Source organism: Sardina pilchardus, chromosome 13, assembly GCF_963854185.1.
Source record: "Sardina pilchardus chromosome 13, fSarPil1.1, whole genome shotgun sequence".
Lineage (NCBI taxonomy): Eukaryota > Metazoa > Chordata > Actinopteri > Clupeiformes > Clupeidae > Sardina > Sardina pilchardus.
Window position 1 is genome coordinate 4,597,694 of NC_085006.1, and position 24,901 is coordinate 4,622,594.

The 24,901-nt window shown below is 48.4% G+C and overlaps 1 protein-coding gene across 1 annotated transcript in view; it reads right to left on the reverse strand.

The window, feature by feature from the left end:
• Nucleotides 1-1,389: 1,389 nt before the first annotated feature.
• Nucleotides 1,390-24,901, reverse strand: part of cdon (cell adhesion associated, oncogene regulated) — a 29,163-nt gene continuing 5,651 nt past the window's right edge. The window contains exons 2-20 of the mRNA XM_062552899.1: nt 16,615-16,744; nt 16,224-16,502; nt 15,351-15,497; nt 14,968-15,111; nt 14,374-14,658; nt 13,914-14,183; nt 12,697-13,035; nt 10,957-11,240; nt 9,650-9,824; nt 9,263-9,376; nt 8,192-8,398; nt 7,792-7,973; nt 6,738-6,843; nt 5,321-5,443; nt 4,794-4,985; nt 4,075-4,355; nt 3,757-3,836; nt 2,560-2,822; nt 1,390-2,114 (exon numbers count right to left, since the gene is read on the reverse strand). Of these exons, the coding sequence (XP_062408883.1) occupies nt 1,969-2,114; nt 2,560-2,822; nt 3,757-3,836; nt 4,075-4,355; nt 4,794-4,985; nt 5,321-5,443; nt 6,738-6,843; nt 7,792-7,973; nt 8,192-8,398; nt 9,263-9,376; nt 9,650-9,824; nt 10,957-11,240; nt 12,697-13,035; nt 13,914-14,183; nt 14,374-14,658; nt 14,968-15,111; nt 15,351-15,497; nt 16,224-16,502; nt 16,615-16,684 (3,687 nt within the window). The 5' untranslated portion in view covers nt 16,685-16,744 and the 3' untranslated portion in view covers nt 1,390-1,968. The remainder of the gene's footprint in view (nt 2,115-2,559; nt 2,823-3,756; nt 3,837-4,074; nt 4,356-4,793; nt 4,986-5,320; nt 5,444-6,737; nt 6,844-7,791; nt 7,974-8,191; nt 8,399-9,262; nt 9,377-9,649; nt 9,825-10,956; nt 11,241-12,696; nt 13,036-13,913; nt 14,184-14,373; nt 14,659-14,967; nt 15,112-15,350; nt 15,498-16,223; nt 16,503-16,614; nt 16,745-24,901) is intronic.

Consider the following 24,901-nt stretch of genomic DNA (forward strand, 5'->3'; position numbering starts at 1 on the left):
TGCACTCGGACTTTCATTTCCTTTGAAACATATCAGTGCTCCTCCTCCATGTTAATTCTCTTTTTGTTGTATCAGGTGGAACGAGCTGGGCAAATGACCATTTATCACTCTAGAGGGACAACAGTGTACATGCGCTCTCCCAGAGAAAGGGCCATGTTCACAGGCCAGGCACACTAACTCTCCTTTTCTTGGCTCAGTCACGCCATCCCCAGCCAACATGCCCAGTGTAGCACGGGGTGGAGAGGGTACTCCTATATACATACAGTGCAGGGCTATGGTAGGTTGACTGTGGATAAGGTGAATCCAGAGAAGCCCACTCAGTGCCCTCTACACATGTGGGACACTGTGGGTTGGCTGGCTAGACTACAAGTGGACCCTGGCGCCCTGTCTCTTGGGCTCCTGCCAGTGAGGGATGCTGTTGGACTGTCTGTTCTCAAGCTTATGTGATGGATCTTACATCACTGTTTGTTTCGCAGTAGAGAATGTCACTGGCAAACAGTGTGGATATTGTGTGAGTATGCGTGTGTTCATGTGAATGGAAACAGCAGCCTGGGTAATGAAATAACTAATCAGTGCTTCTTTTTCCCTTCTTTTTTAATTTCCTCTCCCTCTTACCCCCCCTCCCCACCTCCCCTCAAATTACTATTGGACACGACGTGTGTGTCGATGGTAAAACTACACTGTTTAAAAGATGGATAGATCGGCAGACTGATCTCCCCACTGCCATCCCGTTAGTAATGACGTGCACTCCTGAACATGCCCGTCTATACGACACATCCTATATGAATGTACATCTAGCTCCCATTGTACATGTAAGTCCTACACAGTACAACTCATTTCCGATTTACTACCGGTTTCACAATGACGATTGTTTATAAATGAACAGGGGTTAGTGCCGATTTCCGGTTAATTTCATAATTTCAGGTTGATTGATACTCTTAAGAAATGTTCCTCTCTTCCATCCCAGCCGTAGATAATCAGAACAACTTGAGAATGAGCAGCATCTTCAAGCTATGCTGACAGTTGGAGCACTGTATTCATCAGATTATATGAAATATCATAAATAGAAAAAATAACCAATTGATTTGGTGGTTTATAACTTACTTGAGATACTTAGTGTGTGTGTGATTGTGTGAGAGAGTGTGTGTGCCTGCACGCACGCATGCAGGGGGGCATCAAGCGGTCACGGGAAAGGCAGTGGAGCAGAGAGGGGGTTTGAGGGGAGAGATCTGGGGGGGGTGTTCACGGGTCAGTTGCTGCTGAGGAGCCCATCAGTAAGCCACATCAAAGCACAGCCAGAAATACCTAACACTCTGGCTTGTGTCTCTTTCAAGGAACACGGAGAACAGGGCCGCACAGGCAAATAATCAGGGAGCTCGGGATGCAGACTTGTCCATATCATCTCCTTGTAATACAAAATTTTACACATACAATGGCTAAAATCCACCCATTGTGGAAGACAAATGAAACAAAAGAATAAAAATTATCTTATCAACAAAAAACCATAAATAATATAAAAGATGAACATTTTAAAAACAGATACATTCATATGAAATAATATATCACTACTACAAAAAAATAAATAAGTCATCTAAGCTTTTTCTTCTTTTTTTTCTGATAGACCTCCCAACGGAGTAGTAGTTTCAGTTCTGTGTGTCACTTCTTCAGCGTGCTGTTTGCTCCCTCGGATCAAATGTCCTCTCTTCACTCTTTCTTCCTCTCTCTGGCTCTCTCTCTCTCGCTCTCACTCTCTCTCTCTCTCACACACACACACACACACACACACACACACACACACATACACACACACTTCATCATGCACTCTCTCGTTCCCAGCTCGGGAAGCAGTGTCCTTAGTGTCACACGTAGTCGCTGATCATGCTAGTGCTTGCCTCTGTCCTCCACTCCTCTCCTCTTCTCCCGTGTCCTCTCCTCTTCTCCCGTGTCTGTGTTGACTCTTGTTTGTGTTCAGACCTCCTGCACACTTGGCTGGATGAGGTCTCCAGTTAGAGAGCTGGAGGAGATGAAGGACACTTTCTCCTTACAGTCCAAATCGGCCAGACTCTCCCAGCACACCACGGGCTCCTCCGGCTCCTCAACCTGGGGCTCCTCCTCTGCAAGTCATGGAGGAACACATTAATACCAAAGCCACAAGCAGAACAGGACATTCAAAACACTTCACAACAAGCACACTGGAAGAAAAGTTTTAAGCAAACTACGCTTTGGAGATTGGACTTTCATGATAAACACACAGCACTGGTGCATAGAGCAGTGGAAATGCATTTCTAGCAGATGGGGTCCAGAATCAACACCCTGACATATCGCACATTAGTAATGGGCTATCTCAGGACAAGCCATCAGAGATGGAAATGTGTCCTCCACATGTCAAACTCCTATTTGGATCGGTGGCTGTAATATATCTCAAAAGCAGTGACAGGAGAATGTCACGAACACAAACATATGTGGCAGTCTTTGCTATGAAATAAGGCAGCAGGCCTCCGTGTGGACTCCTATTAGAGCCACATTCAGGGATGAGCGTGTGCATGTTTGGCAGCTCACCTCTCTCCTCCGTAGAGCTGGGCTCCTGCTCCCCAGGGGGACTCTGCGGCGGGGGCAGACCGCTGCCCTGCTCGTCCTCCAGCTGGTAGGGCCTGTCACAGCGGACGTGCGGCGGGAGCTGGGGACTGCCGGAGTTCACGTAGGCCTGGGGCGCCACGTGGCTCAGAGGAACCATCTCAAGACTGTCCTGCTGGCACGGCGCCACGCGGTGCATTAGTGGGAGGGTGCCACCCGAGAAAGTGCCATTGGTTTTGGTGTAGCACCTGAGTATGAGTGCACACACACACGCACACACACACACACACACACACACACATAACACACACACACAGTGGATTAGTCATCTTGAAGCAAAGTGGTTTTTCCATAGTGATAATAGTGAGAAGTGTCAAATTAAGGATGATAACTTTGGCAAGAAAGTCTCTTAGTCTCCTCTAACTACTGAACCTACTGTATAGGCTCTTGTTAGACCTGTCACAATACAGCACTACATACTGTATGGACTTTACGAAGTCTTAACGACCTAATGCTATTTCCCATGCTGCATATGGACTACAAAGTCTTAAGGACCTAATGCTATTTCCCATGCTGCATATGGACTATACAAAGTCTTGGATTAACAACCTAATACTTTTTCCAAAAAACAAGTTCCCTTCAAATATTTGAAAGCACTGGTGTGTTGAACATACTGTAGGTTTTAAAGCATGATATTGCTCTACTAATAACTCTAATCTCAGAATATTCCCTCTGTCTGTCTTAATTTCTCACAAGCACATCTAGGTTTCCACTAGAGGGTTAGAAGTTTAAAACCCTGAAAGATTCTGTGACTCACGTTAATAAAATATAATTATTTCTTCTCAAGTTTACTATGTTTGCACACCAACGTTCTGTCAAAGGATAACTTGTATGTTTCATATTGCCATTATACTTAAAATTCTGACTGGCAAGTTTTTCATTTATTGTTTTCTTTTATCTAGAAAAAAAAGTAATTTCTGGCTAACTGAAACACTGACGCACTGGTTTGGGGTTTAATCCTAATGGCATGACAAGATGATCAGCTGATAAAATATGATTAGCTCTGAGAGGCTAAATGACACATACGAAATGAGAGACCAAAACAAGCTCCCAAAGAGCCTGTGTGTACAGTAGCTCCCAGCCGAGTCTTGTGGACGCCAGCGTCCTTCAGTCTTGTCTTACCTGTTGTTGTTGCAGAAATTCTGGCAGCTCATACAGTCCGAGGCGTCGGCCTGAGGCAGTGTTGTATATATGGCTCCTCCCTGTAACATCAACACACACATCGGTCACTCTTCTGACCACTGCAGGGCTGCCACTGGTGGAAGCGCTACCTTTATGACACCCCATAAAAATACCTTGAAAGTGTCCGACATGGTGCTAAGCTGTTTCATGGCTCCCTTCATTTAATGATGATTGACTGTTACCATCTTCCACCTGATAGACCATAGCACATGAGAAGATGGTGTGGAAGACACCACCGCTAGAGTGACAGGAACTTACATTGTGTAGGTGGTGGGGGTGGGAGTGCTCGTAGTCCATGGTGCCATGTGGCAGCGCGTTGTCCCGAGCGTGGGCGAGGTTGGTCGAGTACATGCCACCGGAGCCGTTGAGCAGCGCCAGGCCGTTGGGCAGCTTGTGGTGCAGGTGGTGGCAGCCCTGTGACAGCATGGGGGTGCTGTGGCTGTACCCGTTGATGCGGCTGGAGCCGGGCAGGGCAGCGTACTCCAGCACGTGCCCGTTCATCTCCGCCGGCTGGTACAGATAGCCAGGCGGGTCATACTCTGCCAGGGACAACAGCACACTTCAGTTTCACACATACATATGTACGACCAGGACATTGTTGACAGCAAAGCTTGTTTGTCTTTGAGTTACACAAATAATATAAGGGAATGTCAGATATGGAGTTATGCTTGAGCTACGTAAGGCTGTTCTGGAGGAGAAGGTCTAGCACTTGTGAAAACAACTGAAAATCCGTGTGTGTGTGTGTGTGTGTGTGTGTGTGTGTGTGCGTGCGCATGTGTGTGTGTGTGTGTGTGTGTGTGTGTGCGTGCGCACGTGTGTGTGTGTGTGTGTGTGTGTGTGTGTGTGTGTGTGTGTGCGTGCGCATGTGTGTGTGTGTGTGTGTGTGTGCGTGCGCACGTGTGTGTGTGTGTGTGTGTGTGTGTGTGTGTGTATGTGTGTGTGTGTGTGTGTGTGTGCGCGACTGTGTGGGGACTCACTGTGCATGCTCCTCTGCTGGCGGTTCCTCCACAGGCACATAGCGATGAAAGCCAGAAGGATGAGCACCATCACGGCAAGCACACAGCCCACGATCACCGACAGGAGAACCCCAGCGGAAGCAGGGGGCTCTGGGGGATCGGGCCCAGGAGGAGTGATGGGGTGCTGGCTGGGAAGGCCTGGGGGCAGGCGGGCTGCATGGCAACAGAGATAGATTTGTCTTGGACGCGAGGATAAGATAACAACTTATGGCCTAATCACTAGCACATGGCATAATGATACACAATGTATGTCATACAGCAGGCAAGCTGAGAAGTCGGCAACAGTCTGCCTATACACTTTTCAGTGCTGAGGACTCCAGCGTCCTTAGATGACTGTGACTATACTTTGTTATTTTAAACTTCTCCATCCACTGCACTCCATAGAAGGATTACAAATAGCAGTCCAACAGATGTTATCGTACACTTTCTTTGACGTTTACTTTTCGTATAAAGGAGAGTTGTGAGCATGCATGCTGGTCGACACCCACCTTTGGTTTCACAGATCATGACGTTGCTGAACTCGCTCTCCCCTCCATCATTAAAGCACTGCATCTTGATGTCATAGGAGGTCTCTGCCTGAAGCTGGACAATCGTGTGTTCTTTCTTTTTACCTAGAGATGAGGAGAGAGAGAGAGGGGGGGGGGGGGGGTGACATAGTTACATTGGTCTGCATGTGAAAGCCAGTGTTGTTCCCTCACAACCACATTCATGTTCCCCCACTCCCTCTTTCCCCCTCCTCCTTCTCCTCCTCCTCTCTCTCTCTCTCTCTCTCTTTCTCTTTCTCCCTGTTGGTCCCACCAGGGCCCAGACAGTGGGCCTACTCCAGACGAGCTCCATATATGGCAGCTTGCTGTTTGTTCTGGCCGGCCTCCAGACTCCCCACAGCACACACACTGGGCATGCAGCAATGTGCAGCACAGACACATACACACACACACATCCATACACATACACACACATATGCACACATCTATGCACACACTCAACTCCCCGACCAGATGAGGACTCTCTAATCCGGCCTGGTAGCCTTTCTAAGAATAAGTCTCCCTCCATCTGATTTAATATAAACGCCATAGAGACTCTGTCACACCCACGTATGAAACAAAGCAGGCACATGACTAAGACACATCGGGAGTTGAACACGCACGCACGCACGCACGCACACACACACACACACACAGACACACACACACACACACTTGAACAACTGGGCTGGTTGGCCTAAAATATGTGGCCATGATCCCTGGCAGTATGCAGCACAGGGGGAGCTGTGGGGTCAGAGGTCGAGGGATGAGATGGTGGGGGGAGGTGGAGTGGAGGTAAGGCAGTAAGGGGGGATGAGATGGGGGGGGGGGGTGGAGGTAAGGCAGTAAGGGGGGGTGAGATGGTGGGGGGAGGTGGAGTGCAGTAGAGGGAAGGCAGTAAGGGGGGATGAGATGGGGGGGTTGTGGAGGTAAGGCAGTAAGGGGGGATGAGATGGGGGGGTTGTGGAGGTAAGGCAGTAAGGGGGGATGAGATGGGGGGGTTGTGGAGGTAAGGCAGTAAGGGGGGATGAGATGGGGGGTTGTGGAGGTAAGGCAGTAAGGGGGGCTGGGGGGCGTATCACTGGTCACATTCCTCATGTCAACCTGAGCTCCGCTCGGCCGGCCGGTGTAGGGTTACAGTTCAGGGCCATTAGAGAGGCAGCCATTTATTAAAAACACATTTTCTCCTGCCTCATTAGCTCAGCCCAGCACAGCCCCGCACTCACTGGCCATCCATCAACACACTGACCTGCCCAACCCTGGTAGCACCACGTATCCATTACACACACACACACACACACACACACACACACACCACACACTTTTATGCATCTACAACGTACACGTACATAATGTACATAAACAAAGCGCGCTCACTAACCTTCCACAATGTCTCTCTTGTAATCACTGTCGTTGTCACTGTCAGTGGGCCTGTAGTAGATGTAAAAGCCTTGGATGGGGGTGTTGTTGTTAATTGATGGTGTGTACTGCAAAAGGACAAAAATAGAGTAGGAAGTTACAAATGCAACAAAGCAGCACAGAAATGATACATTTCCTGAAATGCGTGTGTGTATTGTTGTGTTATCAGTCACGCTCAGTTGAGATCTGTTTGCTGTTATTGCAGGAAAACACGACGTAAAGTCGACTCGGTGCGGCGTGGTGCAAGAGGGGAAAAATGAAATCAATGATCTCTGTAACAGTGGGCCTGGGCTGGGAGTGAAGGCAGTGACCTCGCTAAGGTTAAGATCACACAGAGCTTTAAGAACATAACTCGCCCACTTCAAACGCAGCCGAGCCATGCAGAAAAGTGGACCCGACCGGTGTTCGCAAACCAACAAACTTTGAAAAGAAAAGAAATGTGTTCCCCCATCTGTGTGTGTCTAGGGCCGGCCCCTCTCTCTCTCGGACTCTTAAAATAGCCATTCACTCCTTCCTCCTCTAAACCTGCACAGGGCTATCTACCAACCGTGGAAAAAAATAACTATGAGCGTACACACACACACACACACACACACACACACATCCACTGTATGGACATGTGTAAGTGAATTACAGCAGGGTCAATCCCAAGCTTGGCATACAGACAATTTATGGAACACCAGTAACATGCCACACATACTATCTAAACTGACTAACCATGATTGTGATGTGATTTTAATTCAGTCGCAGTTTCAGTCCCCGAAAATCCATGGGCATTCTTTTTTTTAAGTTTTTTTTTTGGGGCTTTTTATGCCTTTAATGACAAAGACAGTAGAGAGTGACAGGAAGCGAATGGGAGAGAGAGAAGGGGTGGGATCCGGAAAGGACCGGGTCGCCGGCGTACGGTGCAGGTGCCCCAGCCAGCCACGCCACAGCTGGGGCTCCATGGACATTCTTGACCTGATTTTAGATTACTCTATAAAGTAAATGTGAGCAAGTGTTCCAGTCATACTCACAGTCCAGCGTAGCTTGATCTGAGTGTCAGTGATAGGCTCCGTGGAAGAGATATGAGGTCCATTTACAGGTCGGTTTGTTATAGAGGGACTGGCTGCTGACACCTGATATAGCCTGGAGGTGGCGCTGTGAGGGCTGTCCCCATACATATTCATGGCAATCACACGGAACCGGTATGTGGAACCTGAACATAATGGGAAGATGAAGAGAGGAAACTGATGTTGGATTACATTGCATCACTGCTGTATAGCCTATTATCTATGGTGATAAAATTACCATAAAGAATAAAGCATGTACATTATTTTATTAGGGCAGGTATGGGGCAGGTAAGAACCCTGAGAGGATGATGTTTGTGACGGGGCCAGAGTCTCCGGTCATGCCACATAAGTCTGTTGGACTCACCTGGTTCTAGGTTGCGAACCTCCACTGACAGTTTCGAAGGTGAGATATTGTCAGCAGCAACCATCCACTCGCCACTCCGTCCCTGCTTGCGATCAACACGGAATGCTGTGATAGGAGAGCCGCCATTGGCCCGAGGAATCCAAGTTACAAACACTGAATTCTCCGTGGCCATGGAGATAGTGGGCCTATCAGGGGCCTCGGGGACGGCTAGGAAAAGACAACAAACAACATGAAAGAATGAGACAAACCGTGGCATAAATGGCTTCTTCACAAAGACACATTAGGACAAATGGAGGAGGCAATTAGAGCGATTTTATCCATGTCTCCGGGGGAGATGAGAAGAGTAGGGAGATAACACAAGACACACACATCGCTGTGGAGGGCAGCAGGGAACGTGTACTTACTGGGAGCTCTTAGCCAGAGAGAGCCAAGGAGAGAGTGAAAGCAGAGAGAGAGGGGTTAGGAAACAGTGGTTATTTAAGAAAGGTATTATGACTCCAGTCAGCACACACACCAACACACAGCTTTTTGTGAAGGATTTAATGTTTTGGACAGTGACATTTACCTTGTAACAAATATCTTAAACTGATGTGCATATGTGGTATCTCCCTCTTTCTCTCTCTCTTTCATTCTGTTCTTGCTACTAGCGCTACTAACGATCTCTCTCTTTCGCCATGTTAACTTTAGCTTCATTATAAATTACTTTACTACAGTTTTTGCATGAAGTCTCATCCAGTGACTGCTGATTTGGGTTGGGACCTCACCTCAGGAGAATAAGCATGTAGCTAGCTTTTTGCATAATTCATTGCGTTTAGGAGTCATTGAAATAAATGATGATACATATTTAATCATTTTAAACACAATCGTAATTACATCAGCAGTATGACACACAAAACACATGCCCACTAAACAGGACACATATCCTCCAGACTCTAATCAAATAAATATTTCAAACCACATGGATCTGGGCTATAAATCCACATCAAAGCACCCTACCCTCATTTGAGTGCAAACGCTGCAGAACATGAGCCTTAAGTGTGCTGTTACAGGGTCCCTAAGCACTGCTCCTACCTCTGTCTGGTATAACCACCCCATAGTGTGTGTTGGTATTGGGATCCTCCCGGGGTTTCTCAGGTACGGAAACAGAAGGTTTGGATGGGTTCTTGTTCGTGGAGGAGATTTTTTCTGTGGGTCAGCATAATAATAAAAAGTTGTAAGCCACATTGTGCCTTTTCAAAACTAAGGCCAGTAGTGATGTATTTTGATCATCTACAGAAGATATCAAGACAGAGTTATAAAATAAGACATGGTTTCTGATATGCACAGGCTTTGCTAAATCAATGATTTTATTGACCTAATACTTGACCCATTATCCCCATTTAACAAGAGCATTCTATGCCAAATTCCTTTTTTAATCATTGGTCCCGATACTGTGTGAGAATAAGGTGGCGTGCTCACCCTTTCCTGTGCGGAAGGTGAGCATAGCCGGCTGCCCATCCCCCGCTGTGCTGCGAGCCACCATCAGGACTTCATACAAGCTGGAGGCCTCCAGGTCATTCAGACGCAGTGTGTTCTCACTACCGGGCACCCGCACCGTCTGCCAGCTGCCCACCACATTTCCCATCTCGTTCACCTGCAAACACACACACACACACACACACACACACACACACACACACACACACCTTTACTACCGGTTCAAAGAGGCTGCGCCACCCCTATAGCAAACAATCCCAGCAGATAAGCATACTTAACCACTATGCCACGTATCAAAACCAAGCACACTGACTGTGGCTGTTTGGCTGTGTCTATCTACCTTTCCACATCTGAATCTGGACAGAGTTAAAGCTACACCTCAGAGTACCACAGAGACAACTGTCACATTTTCCATCGCAAGTAAGCCTCCATAGCCTATACATTGTTAACAAGCCAACAAGCCCAGTTTATACAGGCTGAGTGTGCACATTATGAGGAGATAAAATGCAGCCTTTAAAAGAGGAAATGGCTCTTCAGCCAATCACGTCTGCTCTTTCCATTTTTACTCGTTACCCTGGGATGGAAAAGCCGTTGGATCAGATAAGCTTAGCAGTGGTTGTGTGAAATCTGAAAGGGTCATTCCAGGTCATCTCACCTCAGGCTCAACAGGTCATGTCAAGGTTTATCCATGAAGAAAAGTCACTTAAGATTTTTAAAGAATATTCTAGATTTTTTAGATTTTAATATATGTTAATGGTTAAAGGACAACTGGTCTAAGAGCCTAAGGGCTATTTTGAGCATAAACATGGGGACCAAAACAACGTTAGTTGTTAGTTAGCTACCACACACATTTACAACGAAATAGCATACAGTGATAGTTTTAGGGGCCAGTTTGCTACGTCAGCGCTACTTTAAGCTACTGACAAGGCTCAACATATCATCCCACTTCTGTGAGACTGTGGAGAGGGGCCCTACTGACAAACCAAAGTCATTTTAACTCTGTACATGTACAGTAACTCGTTATCATCCAAAAATAGACTCCAAGTTGTTCTTAGACCGGAGTTGTCCTTTAAACATTACAGGAAAGAGAGATAAACACACCTTCCTACTAACTTGCCAAGACATTGGTGAGTTGACATGGAATGACCCGAATCCTAGATATCATAGCTTAGTGTGCTGTGCATATGAGTGAGGCAGGAGGATAGAGAGAGAATGAGGCAGTGTGTGTTTGTCTTTGTGTTTGTGCATTTGGCTATTTTCTTTGTTTTCATGTTTTTTTGTATGCTTACCTTACGATATTTGACAAAATAGGCATTGATAGGGAGGTCTGTGTCTTTGACAGCCTTCCACTCCAGGTCGTAGATGTCGGGCTTGTGAGTCTGAGGTGGGCTGATGATGACCGGTGCCTCCGGCGTGGGCAGGTCGCTCGTCCTCTCTGTGGGCGGGCCCATGCTGTCGCCGGGACCCACCTTGTCGAGCGCCAGGAAGGGCTCGTCTCCCTCGTCACTCTGGAACGGGTGGATGGAGGGCAGGCTCTCCCACGGCACGCCCAGCGTGGAGCTCGGCTGCGGATCTGTCACACAGAGGCCGACTGTTAGCACAGGCTTTCAGCGAACGTGTCAACAGAGGCTATATCCCCTCCGTGATGAAAAACCCGTCTCTTAATGCTATGCAATCTTTCCCTAACCGATGATACGCCTGTCTGGTGACTGATGTGGTAATGTTACTCGGAACGCTTTTGACATGTGCAACCCCGCACAGGAAGCATGCGAACATCTGCGTGTGAGCCGCGCCGCGCCGTAGGGATCCTCTGTGGCGCTCTAGCGGGGTCTCAGGCAGAGCCACGGGCAGCTGGGAGCGTCCTGGGCACAGAGCAGCTAGAGCCAGCAGCGCCCGCGCTGGAAACTTCGGCAGCATGAGCACACTGTTTTTTACATCTACATAAAATAACAAGTCTGGCCCACACAGCACTGCATAATAATGCTTTGTTTGTTTGTTTGGGGTTTTTTTCTCCCTCCCCATTGAAACGGCACTGCAGCCAGAACAGTCCACCTGGGAAATCAGGCAAGCTGGGAACATTATAATGCCTGACACGAAACTGGCAGCCGAGGGGATGGAATTTTCTCTGAGATGTCTTGGAGGACGGGGTCTGTGTGTGTGTGTGTGTGTGTGTGTGTGTGTGTGTGTGTGTGTGTGTGTGTGCACAGTCTACAAAGAGGGGGCCAGCCTGGCTTACTGGCACACAGGCCGAGTGCAGCAGCAGCAGTGGCAGCATAATTTAGGAGCTGGAGGAGGAGTGGGCTTTGCCATGGGGACGTGGACAAGAGTCTTGAGCCCTGATTGGCTCGCAGGTTTTTCGTGTGTGGTGATGGTTTACTTTACAAAACAAACAAGCCGTAAGCTGGTAACACGAGAACTGGTGCTGGGAACACCGCCAGCTGCCTTACATTCCATGCACAGACCATTCAAATACCGGGGAGAATCACACCACAAGCTCATACAAACACACACACTCACACACACACACACACACACACACACACACACACGGACGGACACAGACATAGGCACAGAAACACACACACACACACTCTCTCACACACACACACACACACACACACACACACACCAACACACTTTTCTCTCTGCTTAACACGATTTATGGTTTCTCCCTGAGTTTCCCGGTCTCACTATCTCTCTATCTCTTCTATCTGGCTGCTCTAAAGCCACTTCTCACGCTGCGCGTCCTGCGTCTCTATCGCCCAGCGTCTCCCTCCTCCCCTGCTCTCCCGGCGTCTCCCCGCTGCACTCTCCGCGCTGCTGAATAATGTCTGCATTATGCCCCGGCTGAGTGGCGCAATGGGAGCAGATAGATCTTTCCTCATTGCTCATAAAGAGCGGCGCGCGCGCGCACAGTCCGGGGCTTGTTCTGTTCCACCTGGAACAAGACATGACGGCGGGGCATGTCGAGCTCCGCCGAGGTCAGTCCATTAGCTCAGCGAGGCACTAAATCACCCGGGGTGACTCACCTACGGTCAGCACGGCCTCGGCCCGCACCGAGCCCAGCCGGTTGGAGGCTTCGCAGGAGTAGGTCCCCGCGTGGGCCTCCGAGGCCGCCTGGATGTGGAGCGTGCTGCTGCCCGGCCGGGACATGACGAGATGGGCGGGACCGTCGCCAGGTGGCCTGGCCGCGGCCGGCTGGGGCAGGAGCAGGAGGGTGGGGTCCGTGGCAATGGGACCAGCAGCGTTGTGCCAGCGGATGACGGGCAGGGGCTGACCGCTGGCGTTACAGTGAAGAGTCACGGTGCCGCCCTCCAGAACCGTGGCGCTCGCAGGAGCGGTCAGGATAACAGGCGGAGAATTCGGACCTGGAGCAACACGGAAAACAAAGTATACACAGAGGTAATTCGATTAGGTTGCCTAGGGAACGGGGGGCAGGGGGGAGACTCGCGCTGTCCACAGAGCTGTCTAAGGCGGCCGTATCTGATTCTCTTGACGTCTCCAGGCCCTAAAGTGCACTTCTCCACCTCCCCTATCAAACACATATATGAAGCTTCAGGATAAACACCAATGCTCTTCACTGACCTGCATTTCATCAGAGCAAAAAAGAAAGAAAAAAACTCCCTCTCTCTCCTTGATGGGGCAAAAAAAAAGGCACAACCCACACAATGTTTTTTTAATACTGAACGCGAGGCCAGTGTATCTATTCCTTCATTAATCATGCAGGGGCTGATGGGATAGGGGCCTGACAAGCAGCTGCAGGAGTGCACCATGCTGAGAGTGCAGGAGTGCAGGGGGGTGAGTGTGTGTTCATAAATAAAAGGCGGGCTGTGTATGATGTTGACAGCCGGGTGGTCTGGTCCTCGTCATAACCTTCTACAGCAACTCCTTACATTCCACTGTCTGGGGGCTTATCCCTGACGGACTGCACAAAGCTCACACTCATGGTGCTGCTTGTGCAAGCTGACCCCTCCGCGCGGCCGTCCTCTCCTGAGCTCCGGCTCTGCCTCTACTTGACGTGTCTCCGCGTAAACACTTCTCCTCCGTCTCTCTTGTGCACAATGCCACAGGCCCTCTCTGTCTGCTCTGCTCTTCCCCGCAACGCATCTGTTTTCATCTTCACTTTCAGAAACAGGAAATGACCCGTCTTTATGAGGGAACTGACCTCATCTGTTCTGTCAGACTGTAAAATGCTGTCATACTTTAAACCGCTCTCTCCGACTGATTAACGGAGACTGGGACCAACCTGATTGGACAGTGAGTCTGCCGCTCGACTGCGCCGAGCCAATCCCGTTGTCCAGCAGGCACTGGTACATGCCCTGATCGTGCTGTCGGACGGAGGAGATGACGAGCGAGTTGCTGGACACGCGGAGGCGTGCTGAGGGGCTGATGGGGTTGGAGTTGAAGAGCCAGGTGACGTCGGGGGTCGGGTTTCCCTTCACTTGACAGGTAAATTGCACAGAAGAGTTGAGAGGTGACACCTTGTCAGTCAATCCAGCAACTAGTGATGAAGGCTCTGAAAGGCACAACAAGAAGAGTTTTTATTATTCCATGTCCTCCTTTTCAGCTAGATTATTTGCAGTGTGTCATCCATATAGAGCTATGGTTGCAATTCATAGAAGGAGATTCCAATCCTTGAAGAATGTAGGTTAAAGTAAAATCGAGAATTCTGCATGAATGCTTTCACAACGGTGCACTGGACTCACCAAACACATTCACAGTATAGTTGGCACTGGCCACAGTGCCTCTGTTAGTCTGCAGCGAGCAGTGGTAAGTCCCACTGTCAGCAGATGTCACGTCAGTCAGCACCAGGTTACTATGGAGGAGTCTTCTCCTTGAACCCAGTGACACCTCCTTCCCATCCTGAGTCCACTTGACAGCAGATGATGGATTCCCAGACAGGACACATTCCAAGGTGAGGGTCTTGGACTGTTCCACGGACACATTGAGGGGGGAGGTGGGGTGGATGACTGCTACAGGAGCAGGCTCATCTGGAGGGGGTTCACGGAGACGGATTAGTGTTCCATCTAAAGCAGTCTTGTAATTTACAGTATGCAGTCAAAATATACACAGTAATTTCCTGCGTATTAGCCAAATTGTGAATAAGCCGCAGGACAGTGTTTTATGCAAGTTAAAAGAAACAAAACCATATTAGAGTAACTGCCCCTGTATATTAGTCTTATAGCTGAAGAAATGTTGCAAAACCAATGTGTAAGCCGCAGCTAATAGTTGGGAAATGACGATACAGCAGTAAATCAAAAAAAATATTAAGATCTAGTCAATTATCACATGTTCCTCACCTCTCACCACCACTTTAGTACCATGAGACTCAACCCTGGTCTCCCTGGTGATGGGGTTGAAGGCACCACACTTGTACATGCCCTGGTGCTCAGGGGTAACACTGACAATCTGAAGGTTTCCAGATGGAAGGAGTACATACTCATCTGACAAATATAAACAATAGAAAGAAAAAGAGAACGAGATGATGAGCATAAGTACTGTATGTGTGTGTGTGTGTCACAGTGTGTGTGTGAGAGAGAGAGAGAGAGAGAGACAGAGACAGAGAGAATGTGTGTGTGTGTGTGTGTGTGTGTGAGAGAGAGAGAAAGAGAAAGAGTGAGACAGAGAGAGAGAGAGAGAGAGTTTGTGTGTGTGTGTGTGTGTGTGTGTGTTGTGTCCTTACCCGTGGACTCCTCCAGCCACCTCCCTCTCACACGGTAGCGTGGCAGGGCTGGTGGGTTGCTGGTGGGCAGCTGGCACTCAATCAGAGCCGCGCTGCCCGCCGCCACCTGCAACGAGCGCCGCTGAGTGTGGCCGAACTCCTCAATGTCTGTCCCAAACACACACACACACACACACACACACACACACACACACCAGTGAGTACACACACTCAATATGGGGCTGCTGGAGGGGTGTGTGGCGACTGTCACCCTCCGCTCAGCCTTGGAACAACTCAGCACAGGAAGGCCCCGGCATCATTAAGGATACTGCTGAAGTGGTGTTTGGAAGAGTGCCAGGGGGGGATAAAACAACTACTGCTTCCTGCACACACACATACACACACACACTCACACTCTCACACACACACTCCTCCCTCGCCCCAGCACTTTAGCTGGCTAAGCCACCCTTACAAGGTGTTACAGACAGGAAATGCAGCGTTTGTATCCGTCCATTCAGCCCTCGTCACTTTGAAATGGGTATTGGAAACATGTGGTTTAGAAATTAGAGTTCGGATTTCAAGCTCTTAGTGAACACCTGTTTTCCTTCCTTATTATCACACATTGAATCAGAAAGAGTTTTCTTTTCAAAATACTGAACGTAGTTTCACCCAAAAGACATCTTTGATATTCTGTCCCTTAGTGTAGTGAGTTTATGAAACAACTACATAGATGCAAAATGAGTGCAATGTATGATATTGGGGACTTTAAAACATGGAGATGTTTAAAAACATCACTTGACATACAATATACACTAACATAAACTGACAGTTGAAGCTAGCTGGCATCTTGAACCTCTCTAAAGTGCTGCAAGTGTGTTTGTGGGCGTACAGTACCTGCTATCTCCACGTGTGCATAGCGGCTGAGGATGACCCCGGCATCAGACTGGGCCAGGCACTGGTAGGAGCCCTGGTGCTCCGGCTGCAGAGAGGGCAGGGAGAGCGAGCCGTGCTGGAGCTCCACGCCCCCGAGGGCTCCCAGCTCCAGTGGCTGCCCAGCGTAGAGCCACCACACGCGGGCAGAGGCCGGCCGCACCGAGCAGTTCAGATGGACCGCGGTACCCTGCTTCTGCACCACTGACGTGGGCTCCGAGAGGAAGGACAGAGACGAAGAATCTGAGAGAGAGAGAGAGAGAGAGGCAGAGTGAGAGAGAGAGATTGGTTGTGACTGTGCATGAGTTGTGTGATGTGGACGAGGCGGTGGGAGTGGGAGAGGAGGTGGACTTACAAGCACAGCTGATGAGCAGGGCCTGGCTGAGACAGAGCACTGTGGGCAGCACCCTCAGGCCACTGGCCATGATGCCCCGTCACCTCCGCCGGCCACACGGGACCACACGCCGTCAGTGGACACGCCGAGCCTGCCGCACACAAACAAACACACCACGACAACGTCAGCTTCCCACTCACAGAAACATGCACTTTGGAACAATGTCAACAGGACAGCAAGAGAGCAAGTTCAACATGGAATGAAAAGGCATAACACAGTCATGAAGGCTAGCATGTAGAAGTCATGTGTGCCAGTACAGGAGGGCTCCTTTGCTGGTTTCCTCCACCATGGCTGCCCGACGCTCCCACTCCCACAAGTCAGCCCACCACCCAGGGACGCAGCGTGGCTCGGGGCGCTAATCCCAGACAGCGCTCCCAATAATCTTCATGACACATTGCCTTATACCTCCACTGATCTCACCCAGGCAGCCCCCATCTCCCTCTAAATCTCTTGGCCTGACCCTGTCCAGTGTCCCACTGAGTCTCCATGGAGCCTGGAATTCTGTAGCCCCCCCAGACGCTGGCTTGGTTGAGGAGACACTGTCCCTCGTGCTCTTAATATCACTCTCCTTCACAGTGGGCTGCCTCACATGAAGACCGGCGGCAGACAGCACAGGCTCACACCAGCGGACAAATGTAGTGTATCAAAACGAACAGAGGGAGAAAAGAGAAAGAGGAGAGTGGAAAAGAGCATAATTAGGAGCATTCCTGTTCCTCTTTTGAACCCGTCTTTTTTTAAAGCCACCTCCATTCCTGCTCCTCCCTCTCCAGCACCCCTCCTCCTCCTCCTCCTTTCTTTGAGGTAATCCGGAGGAGCTTTGATCAAGGGCTTCTCTGGTGTGTGAGCTCGGCTGGAGCGGGAGGCCGGGGGCACAAAGGTTGTCCAGCTGCGATATTCACACAACAGCGGCCATGGAGCTCATGCTGCAGCCATGACAGGCTCACAGCGCGGCCAGCCGAGCCGCCCCACTGTTGGGCCGACGCCACCAGCCGAGCTGCCCCACTACTGGGCCCACGCCACCAGCCGAGGTGCCCCCAGCTCAGTCTCAAGTCCGCACTCCCTGGCCAGCTCCTACTGAACAGCTATGCAATGAGGACAACATAGAAACTACACCCATTTAGGCACGGCTGCAGAGCATAGTTTAGGCAAGCATATCTTCATGTTAGTGAACCATGTCAAAACGACTGAATGGCCTGACTTCAACTATGTCACATCACACATGATCACAGTTTTATGAATGGCTGTGAAACACACTACAGAGGAAGCAATGAAACAGGACAGGCTAACAGCTAGTTGCCTGTTTAGGCTAGTTGCCTGTTTATGTCATATGCTTAAAAACAAGTGTAAACACTTGTGTCCCTGCTGTAACTCAACTGAGGCTTCCATCTCAGAGATACAATGAATGCACTGTTGACTCCTAATTGCCACTTACACAGCTAGACACTGTCATGACTGTTCATTAAATCTTACCCTTACTCTCGTCTTCCGAGCGTCTTCCACTGATATTAAATCTGAATTGCTGTTGACAGGGTCACTCAGTAGCTGAGTCACTCTTTAGTTCACACTTCCAACTGCACTATAATTTAGACTATATTTTATTTATTGCACTACCAGGAATCCACGAGGACTTGAGGCAATAATCTAGCTTCCATGCTTTTCCAGTAGAACAGTTCATTCTGCAATGTGATGGGCCAATTGATTCCTGCAGATGGGGTAGTGACTGCCATATTATCATGTCAGAGAGAAACCAGCCTTGGTTAAGACACAGTAGGCTTTAGGTTCATGTCCAGCTGTCTCAGCTAAACAAGCCTGCAAACATGCTAAGGGCAAGCTGATCACAGTTGACCATGAAGGCTATTCACCAAACTGTGTATTATTCCAATAAAACAAATAAATCCTTCAGATTCTGAAAAATGATCCTTGTTTGTTGCCTTCAGTCTGGGTAATGGGATATACAGTCATGAATAGAAAAGGTGACAGTAAAGGTGACAAAAGGATCTATACGGCTAACTGTATACAATAACACAGAGAATACAATGCGCTTTAAGTCTCAGGAATACACACAGCCACGCTCTAAAACAGACATGCGTGTACACACACACACACAGACACAGACACACACACACACAAACACACACACACACACACACACACTTCCCTTTCTCAAAGCAGTATCTGAGGAAAAGTGAAGGAAGCTCAGGAAATAACAAACTCTCTAGGGCTCCCCCCTCACTGCAGAGGTCAAGGGTCGGGGAGGAGCAGGAGTGAGTGAGTGTGTGTTAGCACAAGGACACGGCCCAGAGCTGCTCCCAGGGTGCAGCAGAGCAGTGTCAGTCAATCTATCTGGCTCTCTTCCCTTCCTCTCCTCTCCTCTCCTCTCCTCTGCTCTGCTCTGCTGGAGCCACTCAGCTCCCCATTTGGTCCACCCCAGTTCCTGTTTGGCCGCACATTTTTCACATAAATCCACAAATCCCATCAAAGAAACCAAAATTCAGCCGTGGGTCTGCATGTGTCTGTGACGTATGAGCTGATAGTGTGTGTGTGTGTGTGTGTGTGTGTGTGTGTGTGTGTGTGTGTGTGTTCTGGGGCCAGTGGTTCTCTCCCATCTGCACGTCCCAACAGGTACTATTTGCTGCCCCCCATGCCATCCTCTCCTTACCAGAATAATGACATATAATTACAATAATACCAACAGTGTCTTACACACACACACACACACACACACACACACACACACACACACACACACACACACACACACACACACACACACACACACACACACACACACACACACACACACACACACACACACACACACACACACACACAAGCACACACAAGCACGCAAACACAATAGGGAAGCTGGTCTAGCTAGAGTTAGCAGGATTAACCCAATCAGAGCAGCAGGCCCTTTTGTGTTCCACATTTTGAACTTGTTCTCTTGTTTGCACCTCTGCATACGCGTGAAGAGCCTCCCTATCAGCCTCAGCAATCTGGCAGAACGAGGAAACAGAGGGGGCATCATTCCTGCCTCTTATCTCTCCGCCTTTCTTCTGACATCCGCCAGCATGCGCAGGGCCCTGGGCAGACAGATACTGCCAGGATATCTTGTATCCTCTCATCAGAGAGAGCCAACCAGGACACTCGGCTGCAGGGGGGACAGAGAGCCCGAGGAAGCGCTGGCTGAGAGCAGGGCTTAGACATGTCTCGTCACAGCTGGGACGGCACGCCGTGGAGACAGAGCACCCCACTGGAGAGACCTGTCTCCCTCACCGACAGATTTAGAGATAGCGGCAGCGTGATCAGAACGTTACCTGCAGCACCATCTGGAATGGAGGACAGTTGTGAAAATATTCTGTCTGTTTCTATGATTGCAGCCATGCCGATAGTTGATACTGCAATATGTCTAAGATCCTCCCATTAACAACCAATCACATAAAGAATGCCAGTGAGTGACATGAAATAGTCAATTCTCAAATATGTTGGTGATCACTTCTGTCACCTTCACTGATGAGCTCCAACCTAAGAAATGAACATCTACAGTCCAAGTATTGCACCGAAATGAAAGGCTCATAAATGTCAACTTATAAGTTAAACTAAAAAATAACTGAGAGCTGAAAAAGCAGGATATCAATATTTAGATCAAATGACTGGAAATCAAATTAAAGGGGTAACTTGTTAATAACACACTTGTTGGTAGTTGTAAGAAAGCAGTCAGTAAATTCAGCGATGATCTACTGAGAGGCTCCACAAGAAGCTACAGAATGACTTGGGGTACCCCCTTGTAATCAAGTCATAAATACGGCCAACACAATAAGGTCACATGACTGGGATGGATGAATGGAGCCCAGCAGCATCCCTATCAACGTCATGCTGGGGCGCTCAAAGCTGGTGTCACAGATTGGGGCGCTCTGGTGAATGGGGCAAATAAACTCTGTAGCGGAGAGGGAAAAGCTGTAAGATGAGAGCACCTGCATGTCTCTTTAGACCCTCTCCACAGCCAGCTACCCCCTTCACTCTGTCCAACTGGGTAAACACACACAAAGGCAACACAAGAGCACATCACCAACCCCTGAGGGCTGACAATGAACAGGTCACAACTGGTGCCGTGAAAAGATAGTCAGATAGGGCGAGACACAGAGAGAGATATGTGATCGTCTACAATTGCATATTTCCCTGAAACCTCATACATTTGAGCTGTAATCACAGAGTTTTAATATTCGAGACTTTGGCTTAATTTCCATTGTGACACATCTGCAAATTATAGCTGATACCCATCCGCTCCACCGAGTGCAACAGCCATGACTGCTGCCTGATTCCTCAGCAGTTTCTGAAACGGAGCGAAACTGTAACGGGACAATTAGTCAGAGCTGGAGGTTCTTTTGTGAATGAAACTAGAGGAGCTGAAGACAAAGAGTGTGTGTGTGTGTGTGTGTGTGTGTGATGGTCTACTATGACCTGTGTGCTGAGAGTGACTCACAAAGCTATACCCCAAACCTGTCTGCACTCGCCCATCTTTTCACTGACACAGGATCTTTTACACAGACATTCCTCACAGTCTCCACCAGGTGATGAGAGAGCAAGAGAGGGCAGAGAGAGAGACTCCGTGAGAGAGAGCAAACGGGAACGAGAACGAGAAAGTCATCAAGAAATGGAGAAATAAAAAGCCATCAAAAGTAAGCAAAACAACCCTAACTCAGAGAAGCTCAACAAAGCGGGCTGTCTTGGCAGAAAATGGCAGAGGGTGGTAGCTAGACTGACCTTGAGAAAGGGAACGCTGGATAGGAATGATTCATATAGGAATTTAGGTACAATGCAAAACCTCACCTTAACCTTAGCTGTGAAAAGAGATTGAATTCACTAACGTACAAAGGTATAGAAATGGGTCAATGTGTTTTGTGAACACAAGAAATAAGCAAAGCACGGAATTTATACATCTTCATCTAGGCAGCAAATCATTAAGTTAACAAATCTGCTCCAACATTTGCTCAAAACTACACATATAAGCTGTGCTTCCGTGTAGCTGCTGCAAACATACTTGGAACATGACAGTTTCTCATTGGTTGTGATGTAGAAACACCGTTGACCATTTGCTGAAGTGAAATCATAGTGGAATTTTCAGAGATGCATTGTATAAAGTAATACATACACTGATGATAAATCCATACGTATTTTTTTGGTGTTTTAATATGCTGCAAATATCCCTGTCTGCTCATCTGAGAACAATTTAATTTAAGGACAAAAAAAGTGCCCCCAGAGGCAGTGCTCACCGGGCAGGCTCATGTTGATGGCCTGAATGGGGCTGTAATTGGCTTCCACAGGACTGTGAGAGCAAGGCACAGAGGCCAGCAGGGGCATCCTGTGGCAGACTAATGAGTGGAAACACTGGGATAGAGCAGCGTCTCACTGATTATAGAGAGCCATTGTTAAGGAAGAGGGGAAAAAAGAGTACCATATGAGTCCAAAGTCAGAGAAAGAGAGAAAGAGAGAATGATAGAGCTGATTTAAAACACATTGAGGGACTTAAAGCAGAGGGAGAGAGGGAGAGAGGAAGAGAGAGAGAGAGACGATTTCAGGAAGAAAGACAAAGAGGGATAAGAGGGGTTTTTTTCACTGCATAATGGGCATTGTTCACTTGAGACACTTGAGGTACACATAGTTATTTCTTAAAATTCATACTTGATCACACTGTCTGCGCAATGAATCAGCATTATTCTTTTATTTTTCCTTCAGTAATACTCAATTGAACTCAGATGAGACAGGAAGGACCAAGACAGAATGTGTACTCTTTGGGAGAGACAGAAACAACCAAAAGTCCTCCCTGTTGACAGGAAGTCCAACCGTCTGTGAGGTGTGGGGCTATGGCACTATACCTACACTGTAGGATCTGTTGCTGTGACTGCATATGTGTATGTTTATGTGGTCGGGAACGTAATTCTATTCTAGAACAACTACCACGGCCTTATTGAGAGCAACACGGTGAAGGCTTGGTGCAGGAACGGGGGGGTTGGGCATTCAAGAAGGGGTCATCACAGCAAAGGAATGAGACGAGAAGCTGAGAGGCCTCAGGGATCAGACAGTCCCATCCCACAATGCGTTGTTTACCAAGGACACACAGCAAGCCCTCAACCCCCCACTCCCATTCCACTACTCCAGCGAGCAAAAGCCCGACCTGGGGAGCAGTGAGACAGCTCTAATTCCAGCCCCAGGGCCGCTCGGGCAAGTCCATTACTGGAGCGAGCATGGGAGACTGAAGGGGTGGGGGCACTGGCTCCACTCATGATAAAACAAAAAAAACCCCCATCTTAATTGGAGATTGTTCTACAAATGGCTGCTTCATTCTTAGGAATTTGGGGGCACCACTGCTGGTGGGACAGGAGACTGGGGGGTGAAGAACAAGTGTGGGGGGAAGGGGGGGCGTTGTTGTTTCCCAAGGTTTTCAACAACAGGATTATCCTCACGGGAACAACCCTACAGTCAATGTCAGACACTTGGAAACAGATCTATGGCTAGCACTGGCACATAAGGCCTCTGAGACTGAGACTTGAGATGACCGTCAGCTTGATTTACTGCACACAGGAACAAGTGAGGCCCGATAAGACCAGGGTCTTATGGTCTTATGGTATCGTGCCTATGCCCTGGCCCTGACTAGGAGATTTCACATCCTCATATCTACTCTAGCACAGAGCTAGCTAGAAGAGCACAGACCAGTTGCTATAGTGAGCACACTGACTTCTCACTGAGGAATATGCTCTGCTTGTCCTAACCAGTGGACTGCAGATAATAATGCTGAGTGATCTTCATCCCACTATCCCATGCTGAGATGTTGAGAATATGTAGTCACAAAAGTCGACTGCGGAAAATAGCACAGACTGAGGACTCACATTACACCATCTCAACTCACGAAGAGAAAGGAACCAGGCAAACAACAGAAGGGAGAAGGTTCTTCTCAAGTCACAGTCAAGTTACGCTCCATAGGAACTATCTGCCATATATATTCAGAATGGTCATTAGTGTTAATTAGTTGTCATCAGTTAAATACACTTTCCTGACGACATTTTTCATGTTTTTTCTTGTATTCCATTTTCACTCCCTCTTCTGACTTACTGCCACCCCCAGAACACTCCTGGATTCAATCACCTTCCCTAACTCCACAGCAACGCTGCTAGCCATACAGACAACAGGGTTTCTGCGCAGTCTCCAGCAGAAAGGTCTCTGGCCTCTGCCCAAAAGCGCTCTCAGGCTGAAACGTACATTACATGCTGCCATCTAAAACATCTGCAAATAACAACAATGTTGGGAGTTCACCAACAGATAAATGCTACACATTTAAAAGACGGAAAAACACTCAAGAAGACTGTCAGACCCGAGATTCCTGAACCGGCAATCTACCTGTTGCACATGAACAGACACATCTCAATATGTTAATGTGTTGGCTTTACATATAACATTACAACAGCAAAGAGATTAATGAAGACAGACAGATAGAGATGAGTGCCATGGCACACGTCCAGCTCCATGTTCCATGAGTGGAGAAGACTGGGGTTAGGCCGCATAAACAAAACCAGATTTTTAGTGTGACCTATGACTACATGCTTCCTACTTGTGTGCTTCCGAAGAGAAACATTAACAAAACAGAATATAAACAAATAGACACAGGCTCGAAAAAGCCATTTTATAATTAGATGTTTTTCAGTATGTGTTGAAAACCTCTAAAACATCCAGCAAACCTCATGCTCCCTTGTATGTACATGTCTGAGGCCATTCGAATAAATATACAGGCAGAACAGCCACTCCGACCAAATCTATTTAGGCTGTCTAAATGTTTATCTCTCTTGCCTTGTAAGTCTGGGACAGAACAGAGGTCTTGTTTTGTAGCACTCCAAGATCACAAAACAAATTGGGTGGTGTGAATTCAACAAACCCTCAGTCTGACTTTCCATTCCTGGCTACTGCTCAAGTCGTTAAACTCCTCAACATGTTCTGGACTCTCAGCTCAGCTCACGAGGTGTAAGCTTGATCTGGACGATGACACACAGAATCTAACAGTGACCACAACGCTAACGAAATCGAATGACAAAAGTAAAACAGTGCGATCATGAAACAATCAAGCACTGGGATGCCCCGGAACATGCCCCCGCTACTGCTGACAGCACCATCACTGACACTGAACACTGCATTTCCTCTTTGCCACTAGAGCTGGGATGGTGTGTTCATTTCCACACGGTGACCGGTCTTAAAACGA